This window comes from Nothobranchius furzeri, chromosome 11, assembly GCF_043380555.1.
Source record: "Nothobranchius furzeri strain GRZ-AD chromosome 11, NfurGRZ-RIMD1, whole genome shotgun sequence".
Lineage (NCBI taxonomy): Eukaryota > Metazoa > Chordata > Actinopteri > Cyprinodontiformes > Nothobranchiidae > Nothobranchius > Nothobranchius furzeri.
The window spans coordinates 57,485,140-57,508,612 of NC_091751.1; the positions used below are offsets into that span (position 1 = coordinate 57,485,140).

Sequence of the window (23,473 nt, forward strand, 5' to 3'; positions counted from 1 at the left end):
TAAATAATAAAAACCATCATTTCAAAACTGCATTTTGTGTTTACTTGTGTTATATTTGACTAATGGTTAAATGTGTTTGATGATCAGAAACATTTTGTGTGACAAACATGCAAAAGAAAAAGAAATCAGGAAGGGGGCAAAGAGTTTTTCACACCACTGTATCTGCGTTGGTATCAGCAACAGGTAAACCAATATCGGTTGACCTCTAGACAAAATTAACTTGCAGCTAGCTAAAACTGTGTCTTTATACGTTTACTCTCAGATTCGACACCGCTTTAGTTTAAATTCTTAACCTTTAACTCCCCAAGAGCAAATGACCAAATGCATAATCTACTCTTCCTAATTCATAAAAAGGTCAAAATCTCTTAAATTTTTTCTGCACTGCAGTTCTTTATTTTTATTTTTTTTTTGCAGGTCTAATAAACAAAAACAAAAAAATCCCATCACTGCTAATTTATCAGCAGTGAGCCTGCATGGGCCACTGACTAAATATCGACCATGCAGGCTGGAGATGCACACCAGCACCTTCTCAGCCCCAAACGCACACTCACTCTCTGCCACTCTCCGGCTCTCCCACTCTTTTTCTCCTTCCGGACACGGTGGATTTAGTGTGTATACAGCTCTCACTAGTAAGGAAAGAGCAGATTATTATTCAGTGGCAATAAAAAGCCTATTTGGATCAGGGAGGCTCAGCGGTCATTTGAAGGGTCACAGTACAAGGCAAATAATCGGCCCTATTGAGATGGATGGTGCAGTAAAGGCTGGGCCTGCTTCACTTGTATGGAAATGCGCCTGCAGAAGCCTTGGAGTCGCAACAAATCGGAGCCGCTGCCCACTGCGGAATATTGATGCACGGACGCTGGCCTGTGAAGCTTTAAAATGACAGCAGTGATTTAGAGGATGCACACCTGCATCTGAAGTGTCTCCACGACTGGTTTACAGTCTTTATGAGGACAACGAGTTTCTCGAGTGTTCACTTAAGCACATTGTGAAAAACAAGAAAACGTGGTTTGATGCAGTCAAATCAGGGTCTGTAGATGTTTAACTGCTGCAGAAACGAGAGGTGGTCCGTGATGTTTTTGCCTGTCACAGATTTTAGTGTTCAGATACTGCTAGCTGGACAACATTAGCAAACATTACAACATGTTAACTCATTTAGCAGAGATTAAGTTAAAATATTATGTGGTAATTTCTGAGTCATCCAGTCCACACACTAACAAATCACACAAAGTTTCATGATAATGCACGAGATCATCAAGCATGCTATTTTTAAAGATTTGACCCAAATGGTTTTAACGTCTGACTATAGTTGCAATGGGGTGATTTGCATTCTTCAAAATTCAAGAAAAGTTATAGATTTAATTATTTATAAGAACATCACTAAAAATATCAACCTGTGGATGTTTGATGGACTGGCAGCCTGCCCAGGACGTCCCCCGCCTCTCGCCTGGTGACAGATAGACAGCTAGGCTCCCTTCACACTACTCAGCAATAAGATGGTTCAGAAGACGAATGACTTAATGGATGAATAAATCTATTCAGCTGTTGGCGTTTAACTGAATCTTCAATACATCATTATGTTACTTAATATCCAAGGATTAAAATGTAGTTTCTTGAAAAGCAAAGTTGCTTTAAAGGTGAGGTTCTGTGATATTCATACTATAGTACTTGTTATTTTAGAAACAATCAGTCACTCATAGTTTCACTTGCAAGCTTAATGTGAAAATAAGTCTTCTACGCCTATTTCCTGCATTAGCCACAAAAGCTAACAAACTGGGAAATGGCCAGGTCAGAAAAAGTCACACAGCTCTATGTCACACTGTAAATTAGTGTTCATGGACTCACCCATCTTGGCTTGCAACAAGGAAGGCTGTTGCTGATTTAGCATCCAGGAGAGAGTAGAGAATGTCTCGAGTAGTAGAAGCTAACAATAGCATTAGCAACTTCTCAATACAACAGAACTCCTTCAGGCTGGTGTTGTTTGTGGAGATAAAACATCAACATTGCAGAGTGAACGGAGGCAGTGGAGTATCACTGCTGTTAGCCAATCAGAGGCAAGATGTTTGAATATAATGAATAGTAATGGGTAAGACTCCAATTCCTGCCGTTTTCTCCTCTCCCGTCCTCTCACTGACTTCTACTTTTTGAAACAGGAGTACCAAAACATTTTTGCACAGAAAACGACTCAAAAGGTATTTATTTATACTCGAGACCACTGCTAGTTGATTGAAATAATGAGTGTATACATGTTTTTAAAATCCACCCATATTAATTGAATGTTTACTAATTAATGATCAAGTTGATTAACCATCATCTTGTGTAAAGTTTGACCCGTCGGGGTTACTGTCACGTTGTTTGCATGAAGTAAAATTTGTGGGAATTCCTTTAAAAAGTTCCAGCTATTTTTCCAACGTATTAACTTGTGTGTGTGTGTGTGTGTGTGTGTGTGTGTGTGTGTGTGTGCGTGTGTGTGTGTGCGTGTGTGTGTGTGTGTGCGTGCGTGCGTGCGTGCGCGTGTGTGTGTGTGTGTGTGCGCGTGTGTGTGTGTGTTTGAAGTGGGAGGAGGTGAGCATCATGGATGAGAAGAACATTCCTATCAGGACATACCAGGTGTGTAACGTCCTAGAACCCAATCAGAACAACTGGCTGCGGACGGATTGGATACCTCGGTCCGGTGCTCAGCGGGTTTACGTTGAAGTCAAGTTCACTTTGAGAGACTGCAACAGCCTCCCGGGAGTCACCGGCACCTGTAAGGTACATAAAAACAATCCCCCTCCCGCTTGAACTTAAGGCTCGTTTCCAGAATGCAGAAGAAAGTTTGAACCAAACTACAGAAAAACGATTTGTCACAAACTTCCTTCATCCCTTGGCTTTCATCGTGATTAGTTAAAGTGCTAATAGACCTTTTATATGTATGACTCCTACTTATTCCTCAGGCCCAAACGCGACTTTGGCTCCGTGTCTTATTAAAGGGAACAGATGATGAATGGATGCCTCCGTCACTCCTTTTTTTTCCCCTAACACCAATTTTGTCTTGCAGGAGACATTCAATCTGTACTACCACGAGTCAAACGAAGACAGAGAGAGCTACATCAAAGAGAGCAGCTTCATTAAGGTGGACACCGTGGCAGCAGACGAGAGCTTCACCCAGGTAACACCAAACAACTGAGTCAGACTTTCATTTCTTTATCCTCCCACGTTCTCTCACTTTAATTTGCTGCTGTGTGGAAAATAAAACCTTCAGGCATTTAGCTGTAATTTTCTGACTTAGTTTACAAGCACTTTTATCTTGGATGTCTGTTTTGCTGTCCTAGGACTATTGCCAGTGTGCTTTTGCTTAGCCATTCCTAAAGCGTCTGCTGATTTAAGTGATGCGAGGGGTTGAGGCTTATTTTACCTTTGAAATCAATAGAAGTTAATCTGAATGAAAGCAAAGTGCTGAAAATGGGAACATCAGTCATGGTTCAACTGAAACTCCCAGTTCAGGTTTAACACGTGAGTTGGATTAATAAGGACTGACATATTTTTACTGCAGCTTTCTAATTAAAGTAACCCAGTTCTCTTCTCACTCAGGTGGACGTCGGAGACCGCATCATGAAGCTGAACACGGAGGTGCGAGATGTAAAAGTCACAACGCGGAAGGGCTTCTACCTGGCCTTTCAGGACGTGGGCGCCTGCATCGCTTTGGTTTCGGTCCGAGTTTTCTATAAAACCTGCCCGCTCACTGTCAGAAATCTGGCCACGTTTCCCGACACGGTCACAGGTGCTGACACGTCCTCCTTGGTGGAGGTCAGAGGGTCATGTGTGAACCAATCAGAAGAAAGGGAGGAGCCTAAAATGTACTGTGGTGCTGATGGGGAGTGGTTGGTTCCTATTGGGGGATGTCTGTGCAAACCAGGATATGAAGAGAAGAGTGGAACGTGTAAAGGTGAGTTCCAGTAACCTGTTGTGTGACTTATTGATTGTGTTACTTTGTGTTGCTGGTTTGTCAAATCACCATAAAAACAGCAAAACAGCTGCTGGCACTTTGCTACCAACAAGAAGTTACAAATTATGGGACTCGGTTTGTGCACTGTTCTAAAACTACTTCTTTCATCCTAATTATTAGCCATCCTAAATATATAATCTAACCACGACCCACTGAAATAATCCAGTCGTGGAGCGGAATCTATGGTAGTCTTTCAAAATCGACCATTCAGAGCATGGATGTCTGTCGACGAGTTAGTCCGCCTATACCGCCAAACTAGCAGCAAATAAGATTAAATAAAGGACCTCAGTACCTCTGTTTGCGCACATTTTAAAGAAAAATCCAAGTTTAAATCGTCAAAGCATTTTCAAATTAGCGCAGATCCTGAGCTGCCACCATATTGTAGTTTGAGGTGCAACGCCCGCCCTACAAATATAGATTGCTGTGATTGGCAAGATGCAAAACGGATCAGGCCTGCTGAGCCTGCAATGGAGCGTGGCTAGACCGACCTGCAGAGCAAAATCTTTTGCTATTGTTGATCTAGATTTCTAGGCTACAACTTTGATGCATTTGACATAATCTTTGTTTAAGGTGATTCGCTGGCAATGGACAAGTGGATCTATGTCAAAACAAGTTGTAATTCTTTAAGATTTTATCGACATAACTGTAATAAAAAAACTAGCAAACCAAATCGAACCAAATGCAATGTTAAAACTTAACATTAGGCAAATATCCCACGGCAATAAATAGCGACGTTCCTAAAATGTCAAAAAAATGACACATACAAAAATCTTACTTTTACTCGCTTGTTGCAAAAGTTTTGAACAAGTTCAGAAAGTTTGTAGGATTTGTTTTTTATTAAAATACCCTGTCTGGAACCCTTCTGGATTTAGTTAGGGGGGTATTTGTGACGTGTGAAGCTAAGCTTTTACATTTTTAAATGAAATTGGGATAAATCAGGATGAATATAACATGAATTAAAGAGATTATTAAGACAGTTAACTTGCACATTTGCAGTTTTCACCATAGTTATGTGAAATAAACCGACTTCTTTGAAAACATGTGATGTTGATATGTGCGCCACTTCCCCAAACACAAACTAACAATGTTTCTGAATAACTAATCACAGCTAGCACGTAACACCAATGATGATGTGCACCTGTAAAAAAAATATCTCAGGTCATTTTCCATTTTTGAATCAGGAAAAAGTCCTTTTTTACACTGAGGGGGCAGGACATAAAACTTTCAATAACAATGTTTAAATGGTTTTAGGTTAATTGTATAAATGATAAAATATTGTAAAAAAAAACCATGCCAATTATTTTTTTGACTAATAGGAAACCTTCAGCTAACCATTTCTGTTACTTTTCCTAGTTGAGTATTTAAACTGGTACCATCTTCACACAGACTATAAAACAAGGTGCAACGTTCAAAACCAGTTGAAGACTGTTTAGCTGTAGAAAACTGATTATTAATATCTGAGTTTCCGTTGGTTACTTGGCAACTTTGTGTGGTGGAGACAACATTTGTCAGGAAAAACTCATGAAAAGAGTGTCGCTCACACTTCATGTGCAGAACAAATGTGTGGATCTATTTGGAGCTTGTTAGTGAGTGAGTTTTGGAGCTGGAGATTGTTTCTGTTTGGAACCAGATTTGTTTTTTATCATCTGGATCTGCTGAGCCACGTCCAGGCTCAGGCTGTGATGAGTTATCATGCCCTTCGGTTTAAAAATGTTCTCAGGTGTTTACGCTGACAGTCATCCGCTCGGCTTGCACTTCTCACTAACGAGGAAGTTGGACACAATGCTTGTGGCGTTTAATTTTTTTTTATTGTGTGTTATTTAATGTGGGGTGCAACAGACTTTTATAACGTGACTTTATACTCCTGCTATTCAGTCATGCACACACAATCTGTTCTCTCTCTTTCTCTCTCTCACACACACACACACACAAATGGACAGGGACCAATTGAGAGACGAGGGTGAACGAGTCGCTGATCTACACCCTCGGTTTTATTTATGAAGCCTATCCCAGCAGGCTAATTGTATAACAAACAGACCCATAACTCAGCGAGAACAGAGGAGACGCAAAGAGAGGGAAAGACGAGGAGATGGATATAAAAAGAGGGATGCAGATTGGTGCCAGTTGGCAGGAAAGAGAAGAGGGACATCTTTGCTTTTTTCTCAGTGAGATGAAATAACAAAGCTGAACTTTTCCGTGTGATAAATGTCCTCTGGAATCTCGTCCCGGCCTGCCCTTTTCGTTTCACTGAAAGAGGGAGGAGGTCGTCCCTGAGCTCTGAAAGATGTTGCTAGATTTAAGAGATCCTCTTGACTCGGTTGAACGTCCAACAGATGTGAAATGCCGTCTATTTATCTGCTGCTGTTCTCTCATTCTGCTGCTCTCACTGCTCTGTCAGGCTGTTGGCTCGGGGCAGCTGCGTTGCTGCAAATCCATCAGTGTCTGCATGAATACACGGAGCTGATCAGGGAAACTTCTGATGCTGCAGAATGACACAGACATCTCAGTCTTCTCTTGTTTTTGGCTGGAAAGGGTTTGCTGAAAGAGGAAGGAAAAAGAAGGGGCAGAGCATGGTGGAGAGAAAATAATCAACTGAATAAAGTTTTTTTTTCTCTTGTCAGTGAGGTCAAAAGGTTTCCTAATCTCACCTCACATGCGTTCTTTCAGACAGCAGAACTAATTCTGGTAGCAAGGGAAGCTCGTTCACTTTCCGCACCAATAACAGACAAGAATATTTTAGGTATTTAAGGATTGTTGAAAATGGACTCCATTATAAATAACTACATATTCCTGTAACTTATTTATTTATTTTATTAATTCAGGCTTTCTGCAACTTTTTTAAATATCTGTTTTCAGTCCGGTTTTCAGAGGACTTTGGTGCACGTGATGACATATTTTACTGAGAATCATGTTAAAGGTGTGGAACTCATTTAATCAATACGCTTGCAGTGGTTTCTAGTCCTTGTAAGTCGTACTCGGTGTAAAAAAAGGTGCAGAAGCTTCTGCTTCAGCACAGAGAAGTCAGCTGGAGGACAAAGTAGCTTCCCCTATTTCCTGATATTCGGACAACTCTCCTCTGATTGGGTAACAGCAACACAACTCTATTACTGACTCCATCTGCTTTGCAACATTGATGTTTTATCTCTACAAATAGCAAAAGCCTGGAGGAGTTCTGCTGTGTGGTAGAGTTGCTAACGCTAACAGTTAGCTTCTACTAGCTCAGGCGTTCTCTGCTGTTTCCTGGACGCTAAACCAACAACAGCCTGTCCCGTCACGAGTCATGATGGGTGAATGCATTAATGTTAAGTGACAGTGTGATGTAGATCTGTCAAGATTTTCAATTCTTAGAGTTTCACCGTCTATTTTGTATCAGAAGCTAATGCAGGAGATAGGTCTAGGAGACTATTTTTATGTTCAGCCTGCATGAAAATCACAGCTTTACCAAGTATTATCACAAATAATGAATAAAAAGGGTTTTTCTGTTCTCCACACCTTTAAACAGGCTCGTCAGAGACCGGCAGGTCAAAGAATTATCAAATGATAAATAAATGACCTGCACTTGTAGGAAACTTTTCAAACAGTAGATGATGGATGATTCATCAGTGACCACGTCCCTTAAGATCCAATTTGAATTAGCTGTTTTGTCTGTTAAGTGCCGACACCACACTCATCAGTCTTTTGGGCTTAAGTGCATTTTAATGGTTTAGTGCTTCATTTAGTGGGTGTTAAGTGAAACAAACAACCAAATCTGAAACTGGTGCAACTAGATAAAAAAAAACTGAAAACAATTAGAAAGTCTGGAAAATTGGGGAAAAAAAATTGGGGGAAAATTGCAATCAAATTTAGAGAATACAAGGAAATCTGTCTCTTTGGAAGCAAAACATGTAAAAATGTATAGGACTTATGAAATGCACTGTAAAGTGTTTAAAACATTTACGAATTATATCTAAAAAAATAATGACTAGTTTCTGCATCTTCTTTTTAAATAAATGAAGGTTAAAGGGGAGGTAATCATGTGAAAATACAAGTTTTTACCATTGAATTCAACATTGTTTGGTGACAAAGGCACATAAAAGTGCCGCTCAAATGGTTAATGTAGCAGAAAAGTGTTATTACCAATGCTGACATAAAATGAAGGAATGCAGTTCTTATCAGAGAGCAAAGTCTCACCTCTCCTGTTGTGTGTGTGTTGTAATCTGACCTTCTCAGGTCTACGTTCTGATCCAGCTGTGTGCATCTGTCAGCCCATGTGAGCTCCTTTGGAAAGACTGGAGAAGCCCTTACAGGTTTTCCTAAAATCTGCAAATATTCGTTTGACTTTTCTGCAGCAGAATCAACTGAAATGCACTCAGCACTCAATGATTATGAGGCCACACATACAGTGAAGTCAGACTTTAGTGGGAAAGTTATGAAACAGTAAAGACACAGAGACCTCATCTCTAGATTGAAACCTGAGATTTTTTCATGCCAGCCTTCATGAAACTGTAAATTAGAAAGTAAATAAACAATGAGAAGGTGGCACTGCTGCTGTTCTAAATGTGCCATGAGCTCTGCTGCAGGTCTGCAGGATTTATTACCACAAATAGTCTGAACAACAAATGAGATCCATCTGAGTCACGTAATAAGCAGCCTCTTAAGTGGACGTACCATGCTTGTGTTTTTATAACAAGCACATTCAAACCCCTGCTGGAGGCATCCGAGGGTGGAGAGGTTTAACAAGCTGCTGGGCTGATAATAGCAGGAGAAGAGGAGGGTGTTTCCTCTTATATTAAGCTAGCATTGTATGCGTTTACGTGATTTCAGAACAAGGCCAAACCGCTTCAGAAGTGAAGTTAAACTATTCTCATTTGTGGAGCTAGTCAAGTTGTTAATTATTTAGAAAGTTTGCAACACGTTGTTAATGGATTTTGGGATCTTTCAAACCTCCAGCTGAAATGAGCTGAAACGCCAGCAGACGCGGTCGGAGCGCTGATGTGAAAAGTTCATTTGTCGTGTTGACCCAGGATAATGAGAATGGAGAGGATGGAGAGGAGAAGCTCTGGAGAGGAAGAAGGGATTAGATGTTGAATGGGGCAAGAGGGGGTTGAAAGAAGGCCACTGACAGCAGAAGGCATCAATACAGGGGCGCTCCTCCCCCGTTGGGGGGGTCGTCACCGGGTGCAAAGGGGACGAGCAGAGAAAACACAAGAGAGAGGGAACTCCCTCTATTTATGAAAAGCCCTGGTTAAGACCGAGGTCATGACTGAGCCTGATGAAGTCGTCAAAAACTCTGACTGACAGCCACTCTCTCACACACACACACACACATGCACCCACACACACACTCGCAGGGTGCAGGGTCATGACCGAGGTAGATGAAGACGTCAAAAGTTTGACAGCTGCGATCCGTCTGGAATGATCGGAAATGAGGGAGGAGAGACAACAGAGAGAATTTGAAATGGAGAGGCGGACTGAAAGAGGAGCCTTCTGCTTTTTGTTTCACCATCTCTCCATCGACCTCTTTGCTTCTCCTTTTCTATTTTTTTTTTCTTTTGCATGATCGTCCTATTCTCCTCAGCTCACAGCCTGGGAGGATTGGAATGTGTCTGCTCCTGTGCTCCCTCCATCCAGAGAGATTTCATGCTCGCGCTTCTTTCCAGTGCACCTGCAGTGTCTCGTCAACATAAGGAGTTAAAGCAGAGAGGCAGTTGGGGTGGTGGTGGCTGGTGGTGGGGGGGAGCAGCAGTAACGCTAGGAAAAAAGAGTAAGCAAATGATGGAATGAGAGCGTGATCGCTGCAGTTGGTCCCACTAATTATTGCATCGCATTTCTGGACTGGGGACATGTTGGACTGCTGATGTAGACAAAGAGAGATAGTGTGCATGTGTGTGTGTGTGTGTGCGTGTGTGTGCGTGTGTGTGTGTGTGTGTGTGTGTGTGTGTGTGTGTGTGTGTGTGTGTGTGTGTGTGCGTGTGTGTGTGTGTGTGTAAGCAAAGATGCTGGAAAGGCACAAGTGATTGTCTGAAGTGAGTCAAACTCAGGTGGGGGGAATGGTTTGAATTCCACCACTGCAATCAAAGCATGAATGTGTGTGTGTGTGTGTGTGTGTGTGTGTGTGTGTGTGTGTGTGTGTGTGTGTGTGTGTGTGTGTGTGTGTGTGTGTGTGTGTGTGTTATTGTATCTCCCAGGTTGGTTTTAATACAGAGGGACTTTGCCAGATTCACCAGGCTGTCTGAAGCTCCCTGGCATCAGGACTAGCTCTCATTATCCCTCCCTTCTCTTCTTCTCTGAGATCCTCAGTACGTTGTGTGTGTGTGTGTGTGTGTGTGTGTGTGTGTGTGTGTGTGTGTGTGTGTGTGTGTGTGTGTGTGTGTGTGTGTGTGTGTGTGTGTGTGTGTGTGTGTGTGTGTGTGTGTGTGTGTGTGTGTGTGTGTGTGTCAGCCACTGGTGGCGGGGTTGATTTGTTCCTGATAGGGAGGAGGGGTTATTGTTAGAGCCTCTTTCAAATGCTAATATTGGCTCTGCTGGGTTCGGGTAGGCACGCACTCTCACCAGTCTTTACTCATTTTAGCGTCTGAAATTTAAACCAGTTTCTACGAGTACTTCAGTTTTGCATAAACATAAAGCGGTTGCATCCTCTTGGCGCATTCCTGATGTTTTAAATCGAGTTTTCCTTAAAAATCAGGACCAAAATTGTGACATGAGAAGATGCAGCTCCCTTTTTTGATGTTCATAAACTTTCCTTGTATCTCCAGACTTTTGGTTTTAATTAAGAAAGGGGCACGACCCTCGGGGATAAATAGTGTTACTCTTTCTTGTGTTGCAGTCTATCAATCCCTCCATCCATCAATCCATCCGTGTCCCCATCCATCACACAGACAGGTGTCAGACCCAAGCAGTCAGGGGTACTTCCTCCGTTTCCACCCCTCTGCTGGGAAGGAACAAGGGATGATGACAGATAACATGGGGTCAAGGAGAATCCGCACACATATCCGTGGCTACAGTGTGCCGATGAGGCTCTTAGTCGGATTTCCAATGAGCTGCATTAGCATTTTAGGTAGCAGAAGAATGCATATGCAAATGCAGACAATGCTGATAATAATCAAAGGGCACCTTCTCCTCCGTGTCTCTCCCTCCTCCCTCATCTCCCAATTCTCATCTGTCTTATTTTTCTCTCCCCCTTGGCGTGGTCTCATCCAGTTCCTTCATCAGTCTGCGAACAGCTGATTTCAGTGTTATTAACATCCTTTTTCTGACAGGTGGAATATTCTAGTCAGATCCTCGCCTCGTCTCTGTCCCCATCAGTCCAGCTTCAGTTGTCGAACTTGCACGGCCCTCGGTAGCATAGGGTTAATGTCAGGCTAATGACACCCTCATGCGCTCTTATTCCAGGTCAGCAACATTAAACCCCCCCCCCCCCCCTGTCAAAACCGGTGCTAAAGAAGACACAAAAGGCTACAGAAAACAAAAAGAGAGGAGACGTGAGAGGGCTCTGACAGAAGTTTACGGTTTCAAACACCGTTTCTGTCTTTTAATCCTTCAGAGTCAGAGGGAGAGGGGACAGAGACAAAGGCAGCATGTTAGCCCCTGGCGTTCTTCTCCGGTCTTGTAATCAACCTCAAAGTCCTCGACAGCTTAAACACATCCCCGAGTGTTTCCCTCTCTCCTCCAACTGTGGCTTCTTCCCTGCAAACAAAGGAATGTGCTTAACAGCTGGACAATAAAAATACTGTTTTATCTCGCACCTGTTTCCACCACCTGACACAATATGACGAATCATTCACTAGATGAAAGCCGCTCTTATCAGCTGTAAACGTGTTTATGAATTTACAGGTTTCGGTCCGGCTGTGGGAGGCTCGTTTAGGAGCTGGTATCGAGAGGGAGCCACGGACGAAGCTTCAAAGCTTTCCCCTCCGACGATGCGGGAGGAGAGGGTTATGTGGAGACACGGGCAGAGCGTGAGAGTTATCAGAGACACAGAGAGCGATAAGTGGAGGTCGAAGAGGAAGTGCAAAAGCAGCGAGTGTGAGAAGGGAGGGCGATCAAGTGTGTGAAAGAGCAAATCTGCAGAGGCTCACGCAGATGGGGCACGATGGTTGGTCTGAGGAGATTACAGAGGAGACTTCCTCCCTGTCATTTACTGAGAGCATCATAAAGCACCCTGACACTTTCGAGCAGCATTCCAACATTCCTGTTTGCTCCCACTGGGAAGTGCATTGGAAACGTGAAAGGGGTTGAGGAGGAAAATAAACCAGAAGAGAGATGGAACTGGGACTATGTGCTGGGATTGAGAGTGAATAGGACGTGATGATGAAAAAGAAGGTGCTGGAAAGACGTGCGGTAGAAACAAACGAGGGATTTTCTGCACAAATTAAACACAAATAAAAACTGCTTGCACCCACCGCGCGTCGCCATCTCTTTCTGCTCCACCAGTGGATGTCAAGCAGTATAATTATGCACTCATTTATTGTATTGTTGCTCTGTCAATGTGTGAACTCCTCGGGATACAGAGAGAAGATTTCCCTCCCTCCTTCTCTCCTCTACTCCCCTCTCTCCATCCATCTCTTTCTCTGTTTCTCTCCTTTCATACATTTAAATGTCAGTAATGTTTGTGTGTGGGCTGTCGGTGCTGTGTGGAGTTTTTGATGTATTCGGTTCCAGTGTTTCTGTTCTGCGTGTGTGAGTGGGAGCTGATCAGTAGATGTTCTTTTAGGTGTTTCTTTCTTTGCTCATCAAAATTCAAGATAAAAGAAGTCAGTGTGGCCCTCCCCCCCCTCACTTTAGCTTTGTGTCTAGCTTTCTTTTTTTTTTTTTTTTTTACAGTTGTTTGTCCTTGAGCTTTCAAGCTAGATGCTGAGTAACTTACTGTCCAGACTCCGCAGGCGATCAATGCATGAGATCACGATGACTGTGTCAAGAGTCGGTGGCCTTATTTCAGTGCTGACTGCTCAGAATCTGCATCAGGATGCTGAACTTGGTCTGAGAAGATCAATAAAATACAGTTCCTTAAACCGTTTTGGTTAAAACTACATTGTTCTCTGTAAGCTCTGTTGGCAACCATTCACAGAAAAATATTTCGAGGACCACTGGATGATTTTTTTATAAAGTAATTACGTGTTCGAGTGGCTGCCACAGCTAACTGGATTTAGCAAATTCAGACAATTCTATAACTTGGTCTGTTTTGCAGATGTCGAGGTAGAACTTGGTGCTGTGTTGGCTGAGAGCCATCCTCATCATATACTCTGAGCACTCCTTCAATCACTGTTGAAATCCACCTTGTTTGTCCATAAAAAATATGTTCTGCTGCTGCTTTTTTAACAACTAGGCATGTAAAAATATCAATACACTGACAGTTTGCGATATTTCATGTTATGATACCGAAGTGATTATTAAAACCAGTGTATCGTTGTTGTTTTTTATTGAGAATTTGCATGCAAGCGTTTACTGTATTTTTTGTGTGGTGCAGTTCAATCTCCAACAGCTAGGTGGCAGCAGCTTTAAACCGCCTTCGTTTGTGATGGAACAAAGAGATCTCGCGGAATCACTGGATATGTCTTGGAAGTGTCTGGCCTGGGATTCCCTGTTAAAGCCATACTATGCAATATTTGTAAATCATTTTCTTGAGCTAAAATGACAAATCAAAAGTCACTCAGACCTCCACCGCCTTCTGTGGCCAAAATAATGCACTTGCAACTTTGGAGTTGCCAGTCTGGTCCCTGTTGGACCTATTCAAGTGGAGTTGGCATGCCTGGCGCTGCAGTCAGCTTCCAGCATGTTTCCTGCATGTTTTAGATCATGAACACAGTTGATTTGTGTGATTTAGTGATGAACCGCTCCTGATGGAGGCTGAGGAGACATTTCAGCTGATTTTACTAACGAGCACTAGGGCTAATAGCAAGCCAAAACCACTTATTATAATTTTTAATTCAGTCTTAAAAACTGCAAACGTCATCTATTTGTTGTATCGCCACATTCATGGACACCCCTGAGGTCAACCCAATTCAAACATCATCTCCAACTCACCGCCGCTTCTGGGACATGACAATTTCTGCAGTTAACATAGAGCTAGACAGGAAAACACATATGGTTTCAAAGTAATTTTCTAAATAAAAGACTATTGCAGCGATGCGATTTCATAGATTACATCAACACAAGTGACAAGTGCAGCGTGTGGTTTCCATGACTTTCATCCTGGCAGCGGAGAGAAACATCATATATGATATCAAACATGATTCCTTGTTTTTGGTTTACTGGCGGTCAGCATAAACAAACTGTGGCCTTTGAAGTCTCGAGGGATTTTGTGATCTTGCGAGCATGGCTGAGGTTCTCCCAGTGTGTGTGTGTGTGCGCACAGCAAAGGTCGCGAGTGAATCGTTCTGTTGTCGCTGATGCCTCCAGTGTCAAGCAGGGGTTACAAGGCATTCATTCCTACTAGAGACCACTGGAAATGTATTGATTTAATGCATGCAGACACAAACTTTATCAATGTTCGTATAATGAATGAATGAATGAATCCATTGTTTTCAACTTTGTCCCTGCGCACATACAAGTAGGGCTCCAAATGCAAGTTAAAATAGTTTTTGTGTATTGAAATAAGTCTTTAACTCAATGTTTGAGGTAACATGCTGTCTCCTCATCCCAGATATCTCATTTTTGATATTTCTTGCTTGTGTCTTTGTGTTTCCATCCCTCTGCAGCCTGTTCTGCTGGTTTCTATAAGGCCAAGGCTTCAGATGCCGAGTGCTCCAAGTGTCCTCTGCACAGCCATTCGCTCAGAGACGGGGCCAATGTGTGCGACTGCCACACGGGATTCTTCCGTGGTGACGCTGACCCTCCGTCCATGGCCTGTACCCGTAAGAGCACAGACTCACGCATGCACAGACACAAAAACCCAACAATGATTGTGTGCATTTTTCACAAATAAAAGGCAAGAGCACAGTCATTGTTCCCCAAACTCTCTATCTCCTCCCAACAGAAGGTGACACAAACGTGTCTGAATGCCACCCCTGTTTCACGATCCCATTACTTATGACTAAGCCTCCATCTACATCCTGTCTGTCGGCGATAACTGAAGACATTGAGGAGCAAATAAATGTCCTCACTCTTTTTGGGAGTCTGTGCGAGGGATTCGGAGACCATGCTGTGTGTGTCTTAAACTTAATTATCCTCATACGCAGCACATGGTTTCCTCTGGCCTGGGAGACAGGGAAACACACACACACGCACACACACACACACATGCACACAATCTCTCACAAAATAAATAAATACGACAGAAGAAACTAACCAAACCATCAAAACCGTCTCAGCACCATATGGTTTCTGATTTCATGCCAGACGTCTGCATGCCAAAGCAAAATTAAAACAAACCCTCCACTTTCTTTTTTCTTCCACTTTCCCTTACGGTTTATGGAGAGTTGATGTTTATTTGGACCACCTTTTTCTTCAGAGCCACCATCCGCACCCCAGCAGCTCATCTCTGTGGTGAACGAGACTTCGGTGGTGTTGGAGTGGGCCCCCCCTCGTCGGCTCGGCGGGAGAAGCGACACCAGTTACAGTCTGGAGTGTCTCATCTGTCAAAGCGGAAGCCGCGCTCCAGCCGACGGTCGGGCCGCTCCGAGGAACCGCACCGTTTCCCAGCCTCAGCTTCAACATGGCGGAGTAGGGATGCAGTCAGACCAAGGGATTGTGGGACCTGAAGTGCAGCTGGGCAGAGGGGTTCTCCAGAGCTGGCCCGGTTCTGACATCAGCTCTCAGCTTTGTCTGCCCTGCGGCTCGGACGTGCTCTTCTCTCCGGACCAGACGGGCCTGCAGACCACCAGGGTGGTGGTGAGCAAGCTCAGGGCCCACACACACTACACCTTCATTGTCCACTCGCGCAATGGGGTTTCCCAGGTCAGTGGAGCAGGGGCATCGCAGAGCGCATCCGTCAGCGTCACCACCAACCAAGCAGGTGAGGAGGAGGAGAAGTGCTGCGTGTGATAAATGTGTCCGATTGTTGACTCAGTTAACACAAAATCTGCTTGTAGAAGAGTTCTGAAAGTGGGTCAGCTGAACACTCACTGCTGCTCCGAGCACGAGGCCCCGCGGGGAGGCTCGGTCCCACGAGTAACGGTCAAGACTGCTGTAGCGTGAAATGCACAAGATCTGGACATGTGTGCATGGTGAATGCGCTTATCCAACAAGACGGCGTTACCGTATTTTCCATACAAATTCAGCAAATTAGCTTTCATGAAATGAAAAAGAATAAAAATAAAATCCTCCCGCTAAAGAGAGCAGCTGATTATAAATAGCCCTTTGCTTTAGTTCAGTCTCTTTGCTTTGGTATCAACTGTGCATTTGCTTTTGTTTTGCTCTTTTTCTTCCCATCAGAAACTGTTGGCTCCTACTATCGCCGTCGTAGTTGCCATAGTTATTACTCTGTCCTCCTACACCTAACAGCAAGTGAATTAATTACAGGGCTTTTCTCAAAAGCACATCAATGTATTCAAAAAACTGTAAATCGCTGACTTTTATACAAATCGTTAGCTAGTAGGGAGAAATAGAAAGAATAAAAGGAAAAAATCAGTAGAAAAATAGCAGAACAGTACATTGTTAAGACTTGACAAGTTTTTCTCATCCGCACAAGTATTTGAAAACTCGCCCACGTTTTATGAAGTGTTTCATTTTACTTGTGAAATAGTCAGCTGCTGCGCGGCGCTCGTTGAGCATTCCCTCCATTAGCTTTTAGTGTGTGCTTTCTGTTTTATTTCCTCTTTTCCTGCATGCTGTTACATCTCAACAGTCGTTGGTTTAAGTTTTAAGGGTGGTGTTTAGATACCAACACACCTGCTTGGCTCCAGGTGCTCCGGGGAAATAAGTTGCCGTGTGCAGGCCGTGGGAGCGCGCCTGGGAAGTGTCAAGTCCAGCCTGCACCACCATATGTTCAGAAATCAAATGCAGACAAAAATAAGAGGAAATGGTGGGTTGTTGGAGGAGGAGGAGGGTTGTCCCTGCGGATTAGGAGGGAATTAGATGTAGGTCATTTCTCAGGTGGACTGGGTTTAAGAGATTGTTGACAAAGAGGCACAACGCTCAGCTGTCATGTTGTCATCGTCCAAGCAGCATTGTAGCACGTCAAGTTCATCACTTCATACAGGTCACACCGTCTAATCTCTGCTCCTCAGCTCCATCACCAGTGTCAACAATCCAAGTCACAGATGTCACCAGGCACAGTTTGTCATTGTCATGGCAACAGCCGGAGAGACCAAATGGGGTCATCCTGGAATACGAGGTCAAGTTCTATGAAAAGGTGAGGAGCCCGCAGGTCAGTGCGGCTCAGGCAGCTCTGTGAATGCCAACATGTGAGCGAGTTGCTCGTGTTTTTCTCATAGTGAAGGTGGAATTTCTATCAGGCGTTCAAACGAGACTCCTCACTTTGACCCGTCTACCTAGGATCAGAGAGAGAGGTCATACCGCATAATGAGGACTTTCCTGCGGAGTGTCGACGTCACAAGTCTCAACCCCCTCACGGTTTACGTGTTCCACGTGCGCGCTCGCACAGCCGCCGGATATGGAGATTATAGCACTCCATTTGAATTCTCCACTAATTCAGGTAAAAGGTGAATCTGTGTAAGGTGCATTTCATTTGTTGTTGGATGTTCTGATTTCCTAGATTTACTAAAATTTCTCTCAAAACCTTTGAGGTGGCATAACAGTTCAGTTTGTAAAATCCAATATGGCTGCTTTGGACGTAAAAATGCTGTTAGCTTCAGTTATTAACTACCTTACCCCTCAGTGAAATCACACATTAATACTTTACAATGTTTGTTAAGCAAAATGTTGGTACTGAGTCTGAATGCTTAAAATACCTTGTGTATGCTGCTGCCCTTAATTAGCCTGATTACGCAGCAAAACTTAAAGAGCAAGTCACCCCCACAGCAACTTTTTTTGCTGAATAACTATTAATGAGTGTTTAATAGTGCTGTAGACATGTGTGGTTATTATTTAGGCATTTTAGTGCTTCTTATTTTGAAATATTAATAGATTGCCATCTTCAGCTTAAAAGTCTTCTCCATATTTAATTGAAGTCAGCCACATCTGCCATGGCTTTTGGCTAAACGGGTATTTTTTACGTTTATTTTGTCGCATTTTCTTTTTATTTTCGCATTTTTCAAACAGGACATGGAGTGAGACTGTTGTAGGGGGGTTACTTACTCTTTAAATACCAAATTCACCTTGAAACTGTTTTTACTGAGTTCTACATGCAGGCTAAACATGAACATTGTTTTCAACCGCTATTTCCTGCCAGGGGCGGCGTTAGGCCCGGCTACTTGGGCTGAAGCCCCGGATCTTTCATGATAAGCCCCGGATCTAAATCGCGGAAGTAACATGCAGTACCAAAGTCACACAGAGAGGGCGCAGCTGGCAGTAGTTTGTAAAGTCCCATTTAGTCGTCACACACACAGGTGTGTGGTGAAATTTATTCTCCGATTTTGACCCATCCCCTGAGTTGCAGACACGCCGCGCTCGGGAACTATTTGGTGGTTTAACCCCCCAATCCAACCCCAATCCAATGCTGAGTGTCAAGCAGGGAGGCATTGGGTCCTATTTTTCTCAAAATCTTTGGTATGACCCGACCAGGAGTCGAACCCCTGATCTCCCGATCTCAGGGCAGACACTCTACCACTAGGCTACTTAGTCAGTATACAGTTTACCTGAGACTGAAGAGAAGCCCTTCAGCAGCTGGCTTCTGCAGTCTCTGAAACGCATGAGTGAAGATGGATATAAGGACGTTTTTTTAGACCAAAAGTACAACGACAGAACCCCAGCTTTGATGAGACTGGTGTTGACTCAGGTTTGTGAGTCTTATTTGAAAATATTTGTTGTGCTGCTGGTTTGCCTAAAGTTAGCTTACTATCAGGTAAAGTTGTTGGAGAAAGAAAGGGAATATTCACTATCATCTCACACTAAACACTAACAGGAACAATACTCTGCCCTGAATATGCTGAATATGTAGCTTCAGATTAAACATTATGTGGTACAAGATATATATATATATATGATGTTGACTAGTGCGTGTCACGTGTGTGCGCGCATGCGTGTGTGTGCGCGTGCGCGCGCGTGTGTGTGCGCGCGCGTGTGTGTTAAGCCCCGGATCTTCTTCAGTCCTAAATCCGCCCCTGTTTCCTGCATTGGCTGCCAACAAAAACAGAAAATGCTTGGATTCAAAAAACTAGGGACGTTAGCACATCAAGCACATTCATGAACTCAGCCATCCTGACTCGCAAGGGGGAATGCTGTTGATGATTTAGCATCCAGGAGAGAGCAGAGCACATCTATGCTAGTAGAAGCTAACCGTTAGCATTAGCAACTGCACCACACGGCAGAACTCCTTCAAGCTTGTGTTACTTGTGGAGATAAAACATCTACGTTGCAAAGCAGACAAGTCAGTGATAAAGTTGTGTTGCTGTCAGCCAATCAGAGGCAAGATGTCCAATTATCAGGAAATAAGAGTCCAAATCCTGCCGTCTGGAGCTCACCTCTGCTGTGACTCACTTCTAGTTCCTGAAACAGGAGCGCGAGAGCTTTTTTTTTCAACAGAGGTCGACTCACAAAGCAGTCATTTTTACTGGAAACCACTGCCGATTCGTTGAAAAAAAACAAGTGAACTTCGTCTTTATGCAAATCCTTTAGCAGTTTTTGTAATCATTAAATAAGGCATTACTAAATCAAAGTTCTGATGTCAAAAGGTATCATTACTAAAATAACTGTAACCTCATTTCCCCTTTCATTCTAGATCCCTTCCCTCTGATTGGTGAAGGTGTTAACTCCGCCTTCCTGCTGTTGTCCATCAGCGCCGTTGGAATTTTACTCCTCATTTCTGCTGCAGTTTTCATCATTAGCCGCAGGTAAACACACACACACACACACACACACACACACACACACACCCACACACACACACACACACCAGACAAGATGGGTTTGTGACATAATGTGTGTGTTACCTGAAGCTTTTTTAAGGGAGACTAGAGGGGAGACAGTGATAATCCTTTTCCCCTGATTTGTCATTTATGTCTTCAGCAGCTTTTGTGTCAGTTTCAGTTGGCGTGCACACTCACAAGCATGCGCAAATGCCCACAGCCATACACGCAAACACACACACACTAACACCTGCTCAGACACAAAGGTGCTTTTGGCAGTTTCTTTGTTTAATAGAAAACATCTTTTATCTCTCGCTACCTGAGGCATCGCCCCTCCTTCCTTTCATCTGGTCGTTCTGAGCTTCCTGCAGTCTCTGTTCTTGCTGCCGTTGCCTTCTGTTGCAGCAAATCCACAAAAACAACCCAACTAAGGAAAAGCCCAAAGATAAAAACCAGATGAATGAATGAAGCTGTGACAGTTTTTTTTATGCATCTGTTTAAACGTTCATTATTTGTGTCTCATCAGGAGGAGCAAGTACAGTAAAACAAAGCAGGACTCGGAGGAGGAGAAGCATCTAAACCCCGGTAATGAACACGTTCTTGTACCATCTCCTCCATCAGATCCTTCTTCACACCTCCTTTCAAAGACACTTACATAACATATGCAGTTAAACAATTTCTGTTTCTCACCCTCCTCTTCATTCCTCCTTTCCAATCTTCACTTCCTGTCCGCTCCCACCTCTCTTTCATGGCAGGAGTCAAAATCTACGTGGATCCGTTTACATATGAAGACCCGGATCAGGCCATCCACGAGTTCGCCAAAGAGATTGATGTCAGCAGTATTCATATCGAGAAGGTTATTGGCATAGGTAAGGCCAGCTTTGGCACTCACACAACCCACACACACACATGCTTGCCTGGCGCTAACGGTTGCTGTGTGCGTAGGAGAATTTGGAGAGGTGTGCAGTGGCCGGTTGCGCATGCAGGGGAAGAGGGAGATCTACGTGGCCATCAAGAGTCTGAAGGCGGGGTACTCTGACAAACAGAGGAGGGACTTCCTGTCCGAGGCGTCCATCATGGGACAGTTTGACCACCCCAACATCATCAGGCTGGAGGGCGTCGTCACGCGATGTGAGCAGAGGGACTTGGTTTTGGGTTTAAATCATGAGTGGTCTATCAGATTTTTACACTTTGTTCCTTATTCAGGCAAACCGTTGATGATCATTACTGAATACATGGAAAATGGGTCTCTTGATGCATTCCTTCGAGTGAGTAACAAAACTACTTGACGATTTATTTAATTTTTTGCTTTTAACCAGCTTTTTTTTTTGTATTGATTCAGAAACACGACGGCCAGTTCACGGTGATCCAGCTGGTGGGCATGCTGCGCGGCATCGCCTCAGGTATGAAGTACCTGTCAGACATGAGCTACGTTCACAGAGACCTGGCTGCTCGAAACATCCTGGTCAACAGCAACTTGGTGTGTAAGGTGTCGGACTTCGGCCTGAGTCGAGTTCTGGAGGACGACCCCGAGGCGGCGTACACAACGAGGGTAAGACTGAGAAATTTTATGAAGTGTGCACAAAATATCTTTGTTTTTATGACACACATCTCTGCAAATTCATTATTCTGCTGCACACAAATATTTACAAGCTGCGCTGTCCCGTTTTCACACACAAGTTCACACGTACTTAAATGCTGCCAAAAATGTGTGACTAATTGAAACCACGTTTCATGGTGTGGTTTGTCAAATGCACAGACATCTTAGCAAAAACAGAGCCTAAGAGGCGACGTTTCAGACTTTCCTCTGCAAACTGGATAAATGTAAAAGTGAGTCGATACAGTATGTGTTTAAAAATAAATTCAGCTATTTAATGAGCCTTTTCTGCTGTCTCAGGAAGCCACAGGCTCCTATCTGTCCCCTGGAGGGAAGATCCCCATCAGATGGACGGCTCCAGAGGCTATAGCCTACAGGAAGTTCACCACAGCCAGCGATGTGTGGAGTTATGGGATCGTCATGTGGGAGGTGGTTTCATACGGAGAGAGGCCCTACTGGGACATGAACAACCAAGATGTGAGTCATTTTCAGGTCCTCTTGCATTTGCAGCTTTGCATAAACCAAAGTCACTTCTGACTTGGTTTGTAAAGGTTCAAGAAAACAACTCCTCGTGAACAAACCAATGTTTCATGAGCCAACGGTGTTTCTGTAGACCTCATAGATCTGTTTATTGCTCAGTTTCACTCAGCAGCCAAGGGCGATCTCTTAATAAATATAGAGGTGTTAATGTTTTTTACTGTTGCAAACACCTGAGAAAAAGTAATTTTAAATAGTGAATTTGCTGCACAAGAAATCTGTTTGGTAACGGCCACAAAGCCTTTTTTACATGACTGATTCCGTCTGCAGCTAATTAATTCCCCTAGTGAGCTATATATAGTCATTATTTCTTTGTTTTTCTGGGAGCAGAACTATTGTTTTACGTTGTGTTTTTGTTTGCGTATCTTCCCACTGACGGTGGAAGAGGTTCATGTCAACATGTCACGCCTGAGCAGCCTCCCATTTCAGAATGTCAGAATGCTAATCTGGGATCGCACACCGGGAAGCCGTTGAGTGGCTTTTGTTTGGTTCATTGTTAACAAGGAGAGGTAACATAATGATGGGTCCTCTTTGGGACATTGTAGCATGATGCCTGAGTGAAAGTGGCATTTCCTCAGTGAAACTGGCACAAACACGTATCTAACCACCCCCACAGGTCAAGAACATGTTTTTGAGAGTACTTCCAGCCTAGAGTAGAACAAGTCATCAGCAGTTGTTTGAACTTGGAAAATCCTAAAACGCATAAGTTACAAACTCATAGTTTCTTAGTAATCCTCCAGTAGTTGAATTAACTGCAATTGCAATTCTGTAATAAATAAAATTGTGTGGTGGTGCAAAAAGGATCAATCTACCTAATGCACTGTTATGAATGTGCAGTTGATCAAATTTGTATTTTATCACCAATTTTAGGTACAAAGAATACTTAAAAACTGTGTAATTGATAGAAAACATGGTTGATATTAAAAATGTTTTTTCTCTTTCTGCTCTGCAAGCATGTTTTCGTTTGATCTTGCCTTCCAAATAAAGCACACATCCACCCCTTCGGAAGGCTAAACTAACATTAGAAAAAGACAGTGCAAGTACAGATGGCAGAAGGAGGGGAAAACACACTGGCGGTGTATGAACCATGTCAGTTGTTATATTTAAAGTGATCCCACAGCAGCTGCTAGCTTTTTCTCTATGATGTTTTACTTCATGTCACGGACGCTCCCCCTATGAATACCATTTTTATCCCTAGCTACTCCAGAACCCCGTAGCATCTTATCATAATAAAACCTAACTTTAGGCAATTTGTGGTTACCTGTGTTGATTCTAGTGTGATTAAAATAATTTGTTTAATAATTTATACTCTTACAAATTTAATCACCACTGGAGAATGTAAATGGCCGGCATGCAGATCCCCACATTCTCCTTAAAATGTGAACTCAGTACATTTTAGGCTTTGCATGATCATAAATATTTCCCTTATAAAAAGTTCAAAATCTTCTAATCAATTGATAATACCAG

General features: G+C 43.3%; 2 protein-coding genes across 3 annotated transcripts in view; one reads left to right on the top strand and one right to left on the bottom strand.

Annotated features, from left to right (window-relative positions):
* Positions 1–23,473, bottom strand: part of ccl20l (C-C motif chemokine 20-like) — a 42,954-nt gene that overhangs the window by 14,130 nt on the left and 5,351 nt on the right. The gene's annotated exons all lie outside the window — the stretch shown is intronic.
* The window catches only part of LOC107384118 (ephrin type-A receptor 4-A), a 31,035-nt gene that overhangs the window by 5,409 nt on the left and 2,153 nt on the right, over positions 1–23,473 (top strand). Inside the window, exons 3-16 of one of the 2 annotated variants that reach the window (XM_015957192.3) lie at positions 2,557–2,754; positions 3,041–3,151; positions 3,574–3,928; positions 14,665–14,820; positions 15,417–15,920; positions 17,134–17,258; positions 17,402–17,561; positions 19,746–19,857; positions 20,399–20,457; positions 20,628–20,741; positions 20,818–21,003; positions 21,079–21,140; positions 21,215–21,424; positions 21,770–21,946. In XM_015957192.3, coding sequence (XP_015812678.3) covers positions 2,557–2,754; positions 3,041–3,151; positions 3,574–3,928; positions 14,665–14,820; positions 15,417–15,920; positions 17,134–17,258; positions 17,402–17,561; positions 19,746–19,857; positions 20,399–20,457; positions 20,628–20,741; positions 20,818–21,003; positions 21,079–21,140; positions 21,215–21,424; positions 21,770–21,946 — 2,529 coding nt within the window. Of the gene's footprint in view, positions 1–2,556; positions 2,755–3,040; positions 3,152–3,573; positions 3,929–14,664; positions 14,821–15,416; positions 15,921–17,133; positions 17,259–17,401; positions 17,562–19,745; positions 19,858–20,398; positions 20,458–20,627; positions 20,742–20,817; positions 21,141–21,214; positions 21,425–21,769; positions 21,947–23,473 lie in introns of both variants that reach the window. The other variant, XM_070541726.1, reaches the window with a different exon arrangement.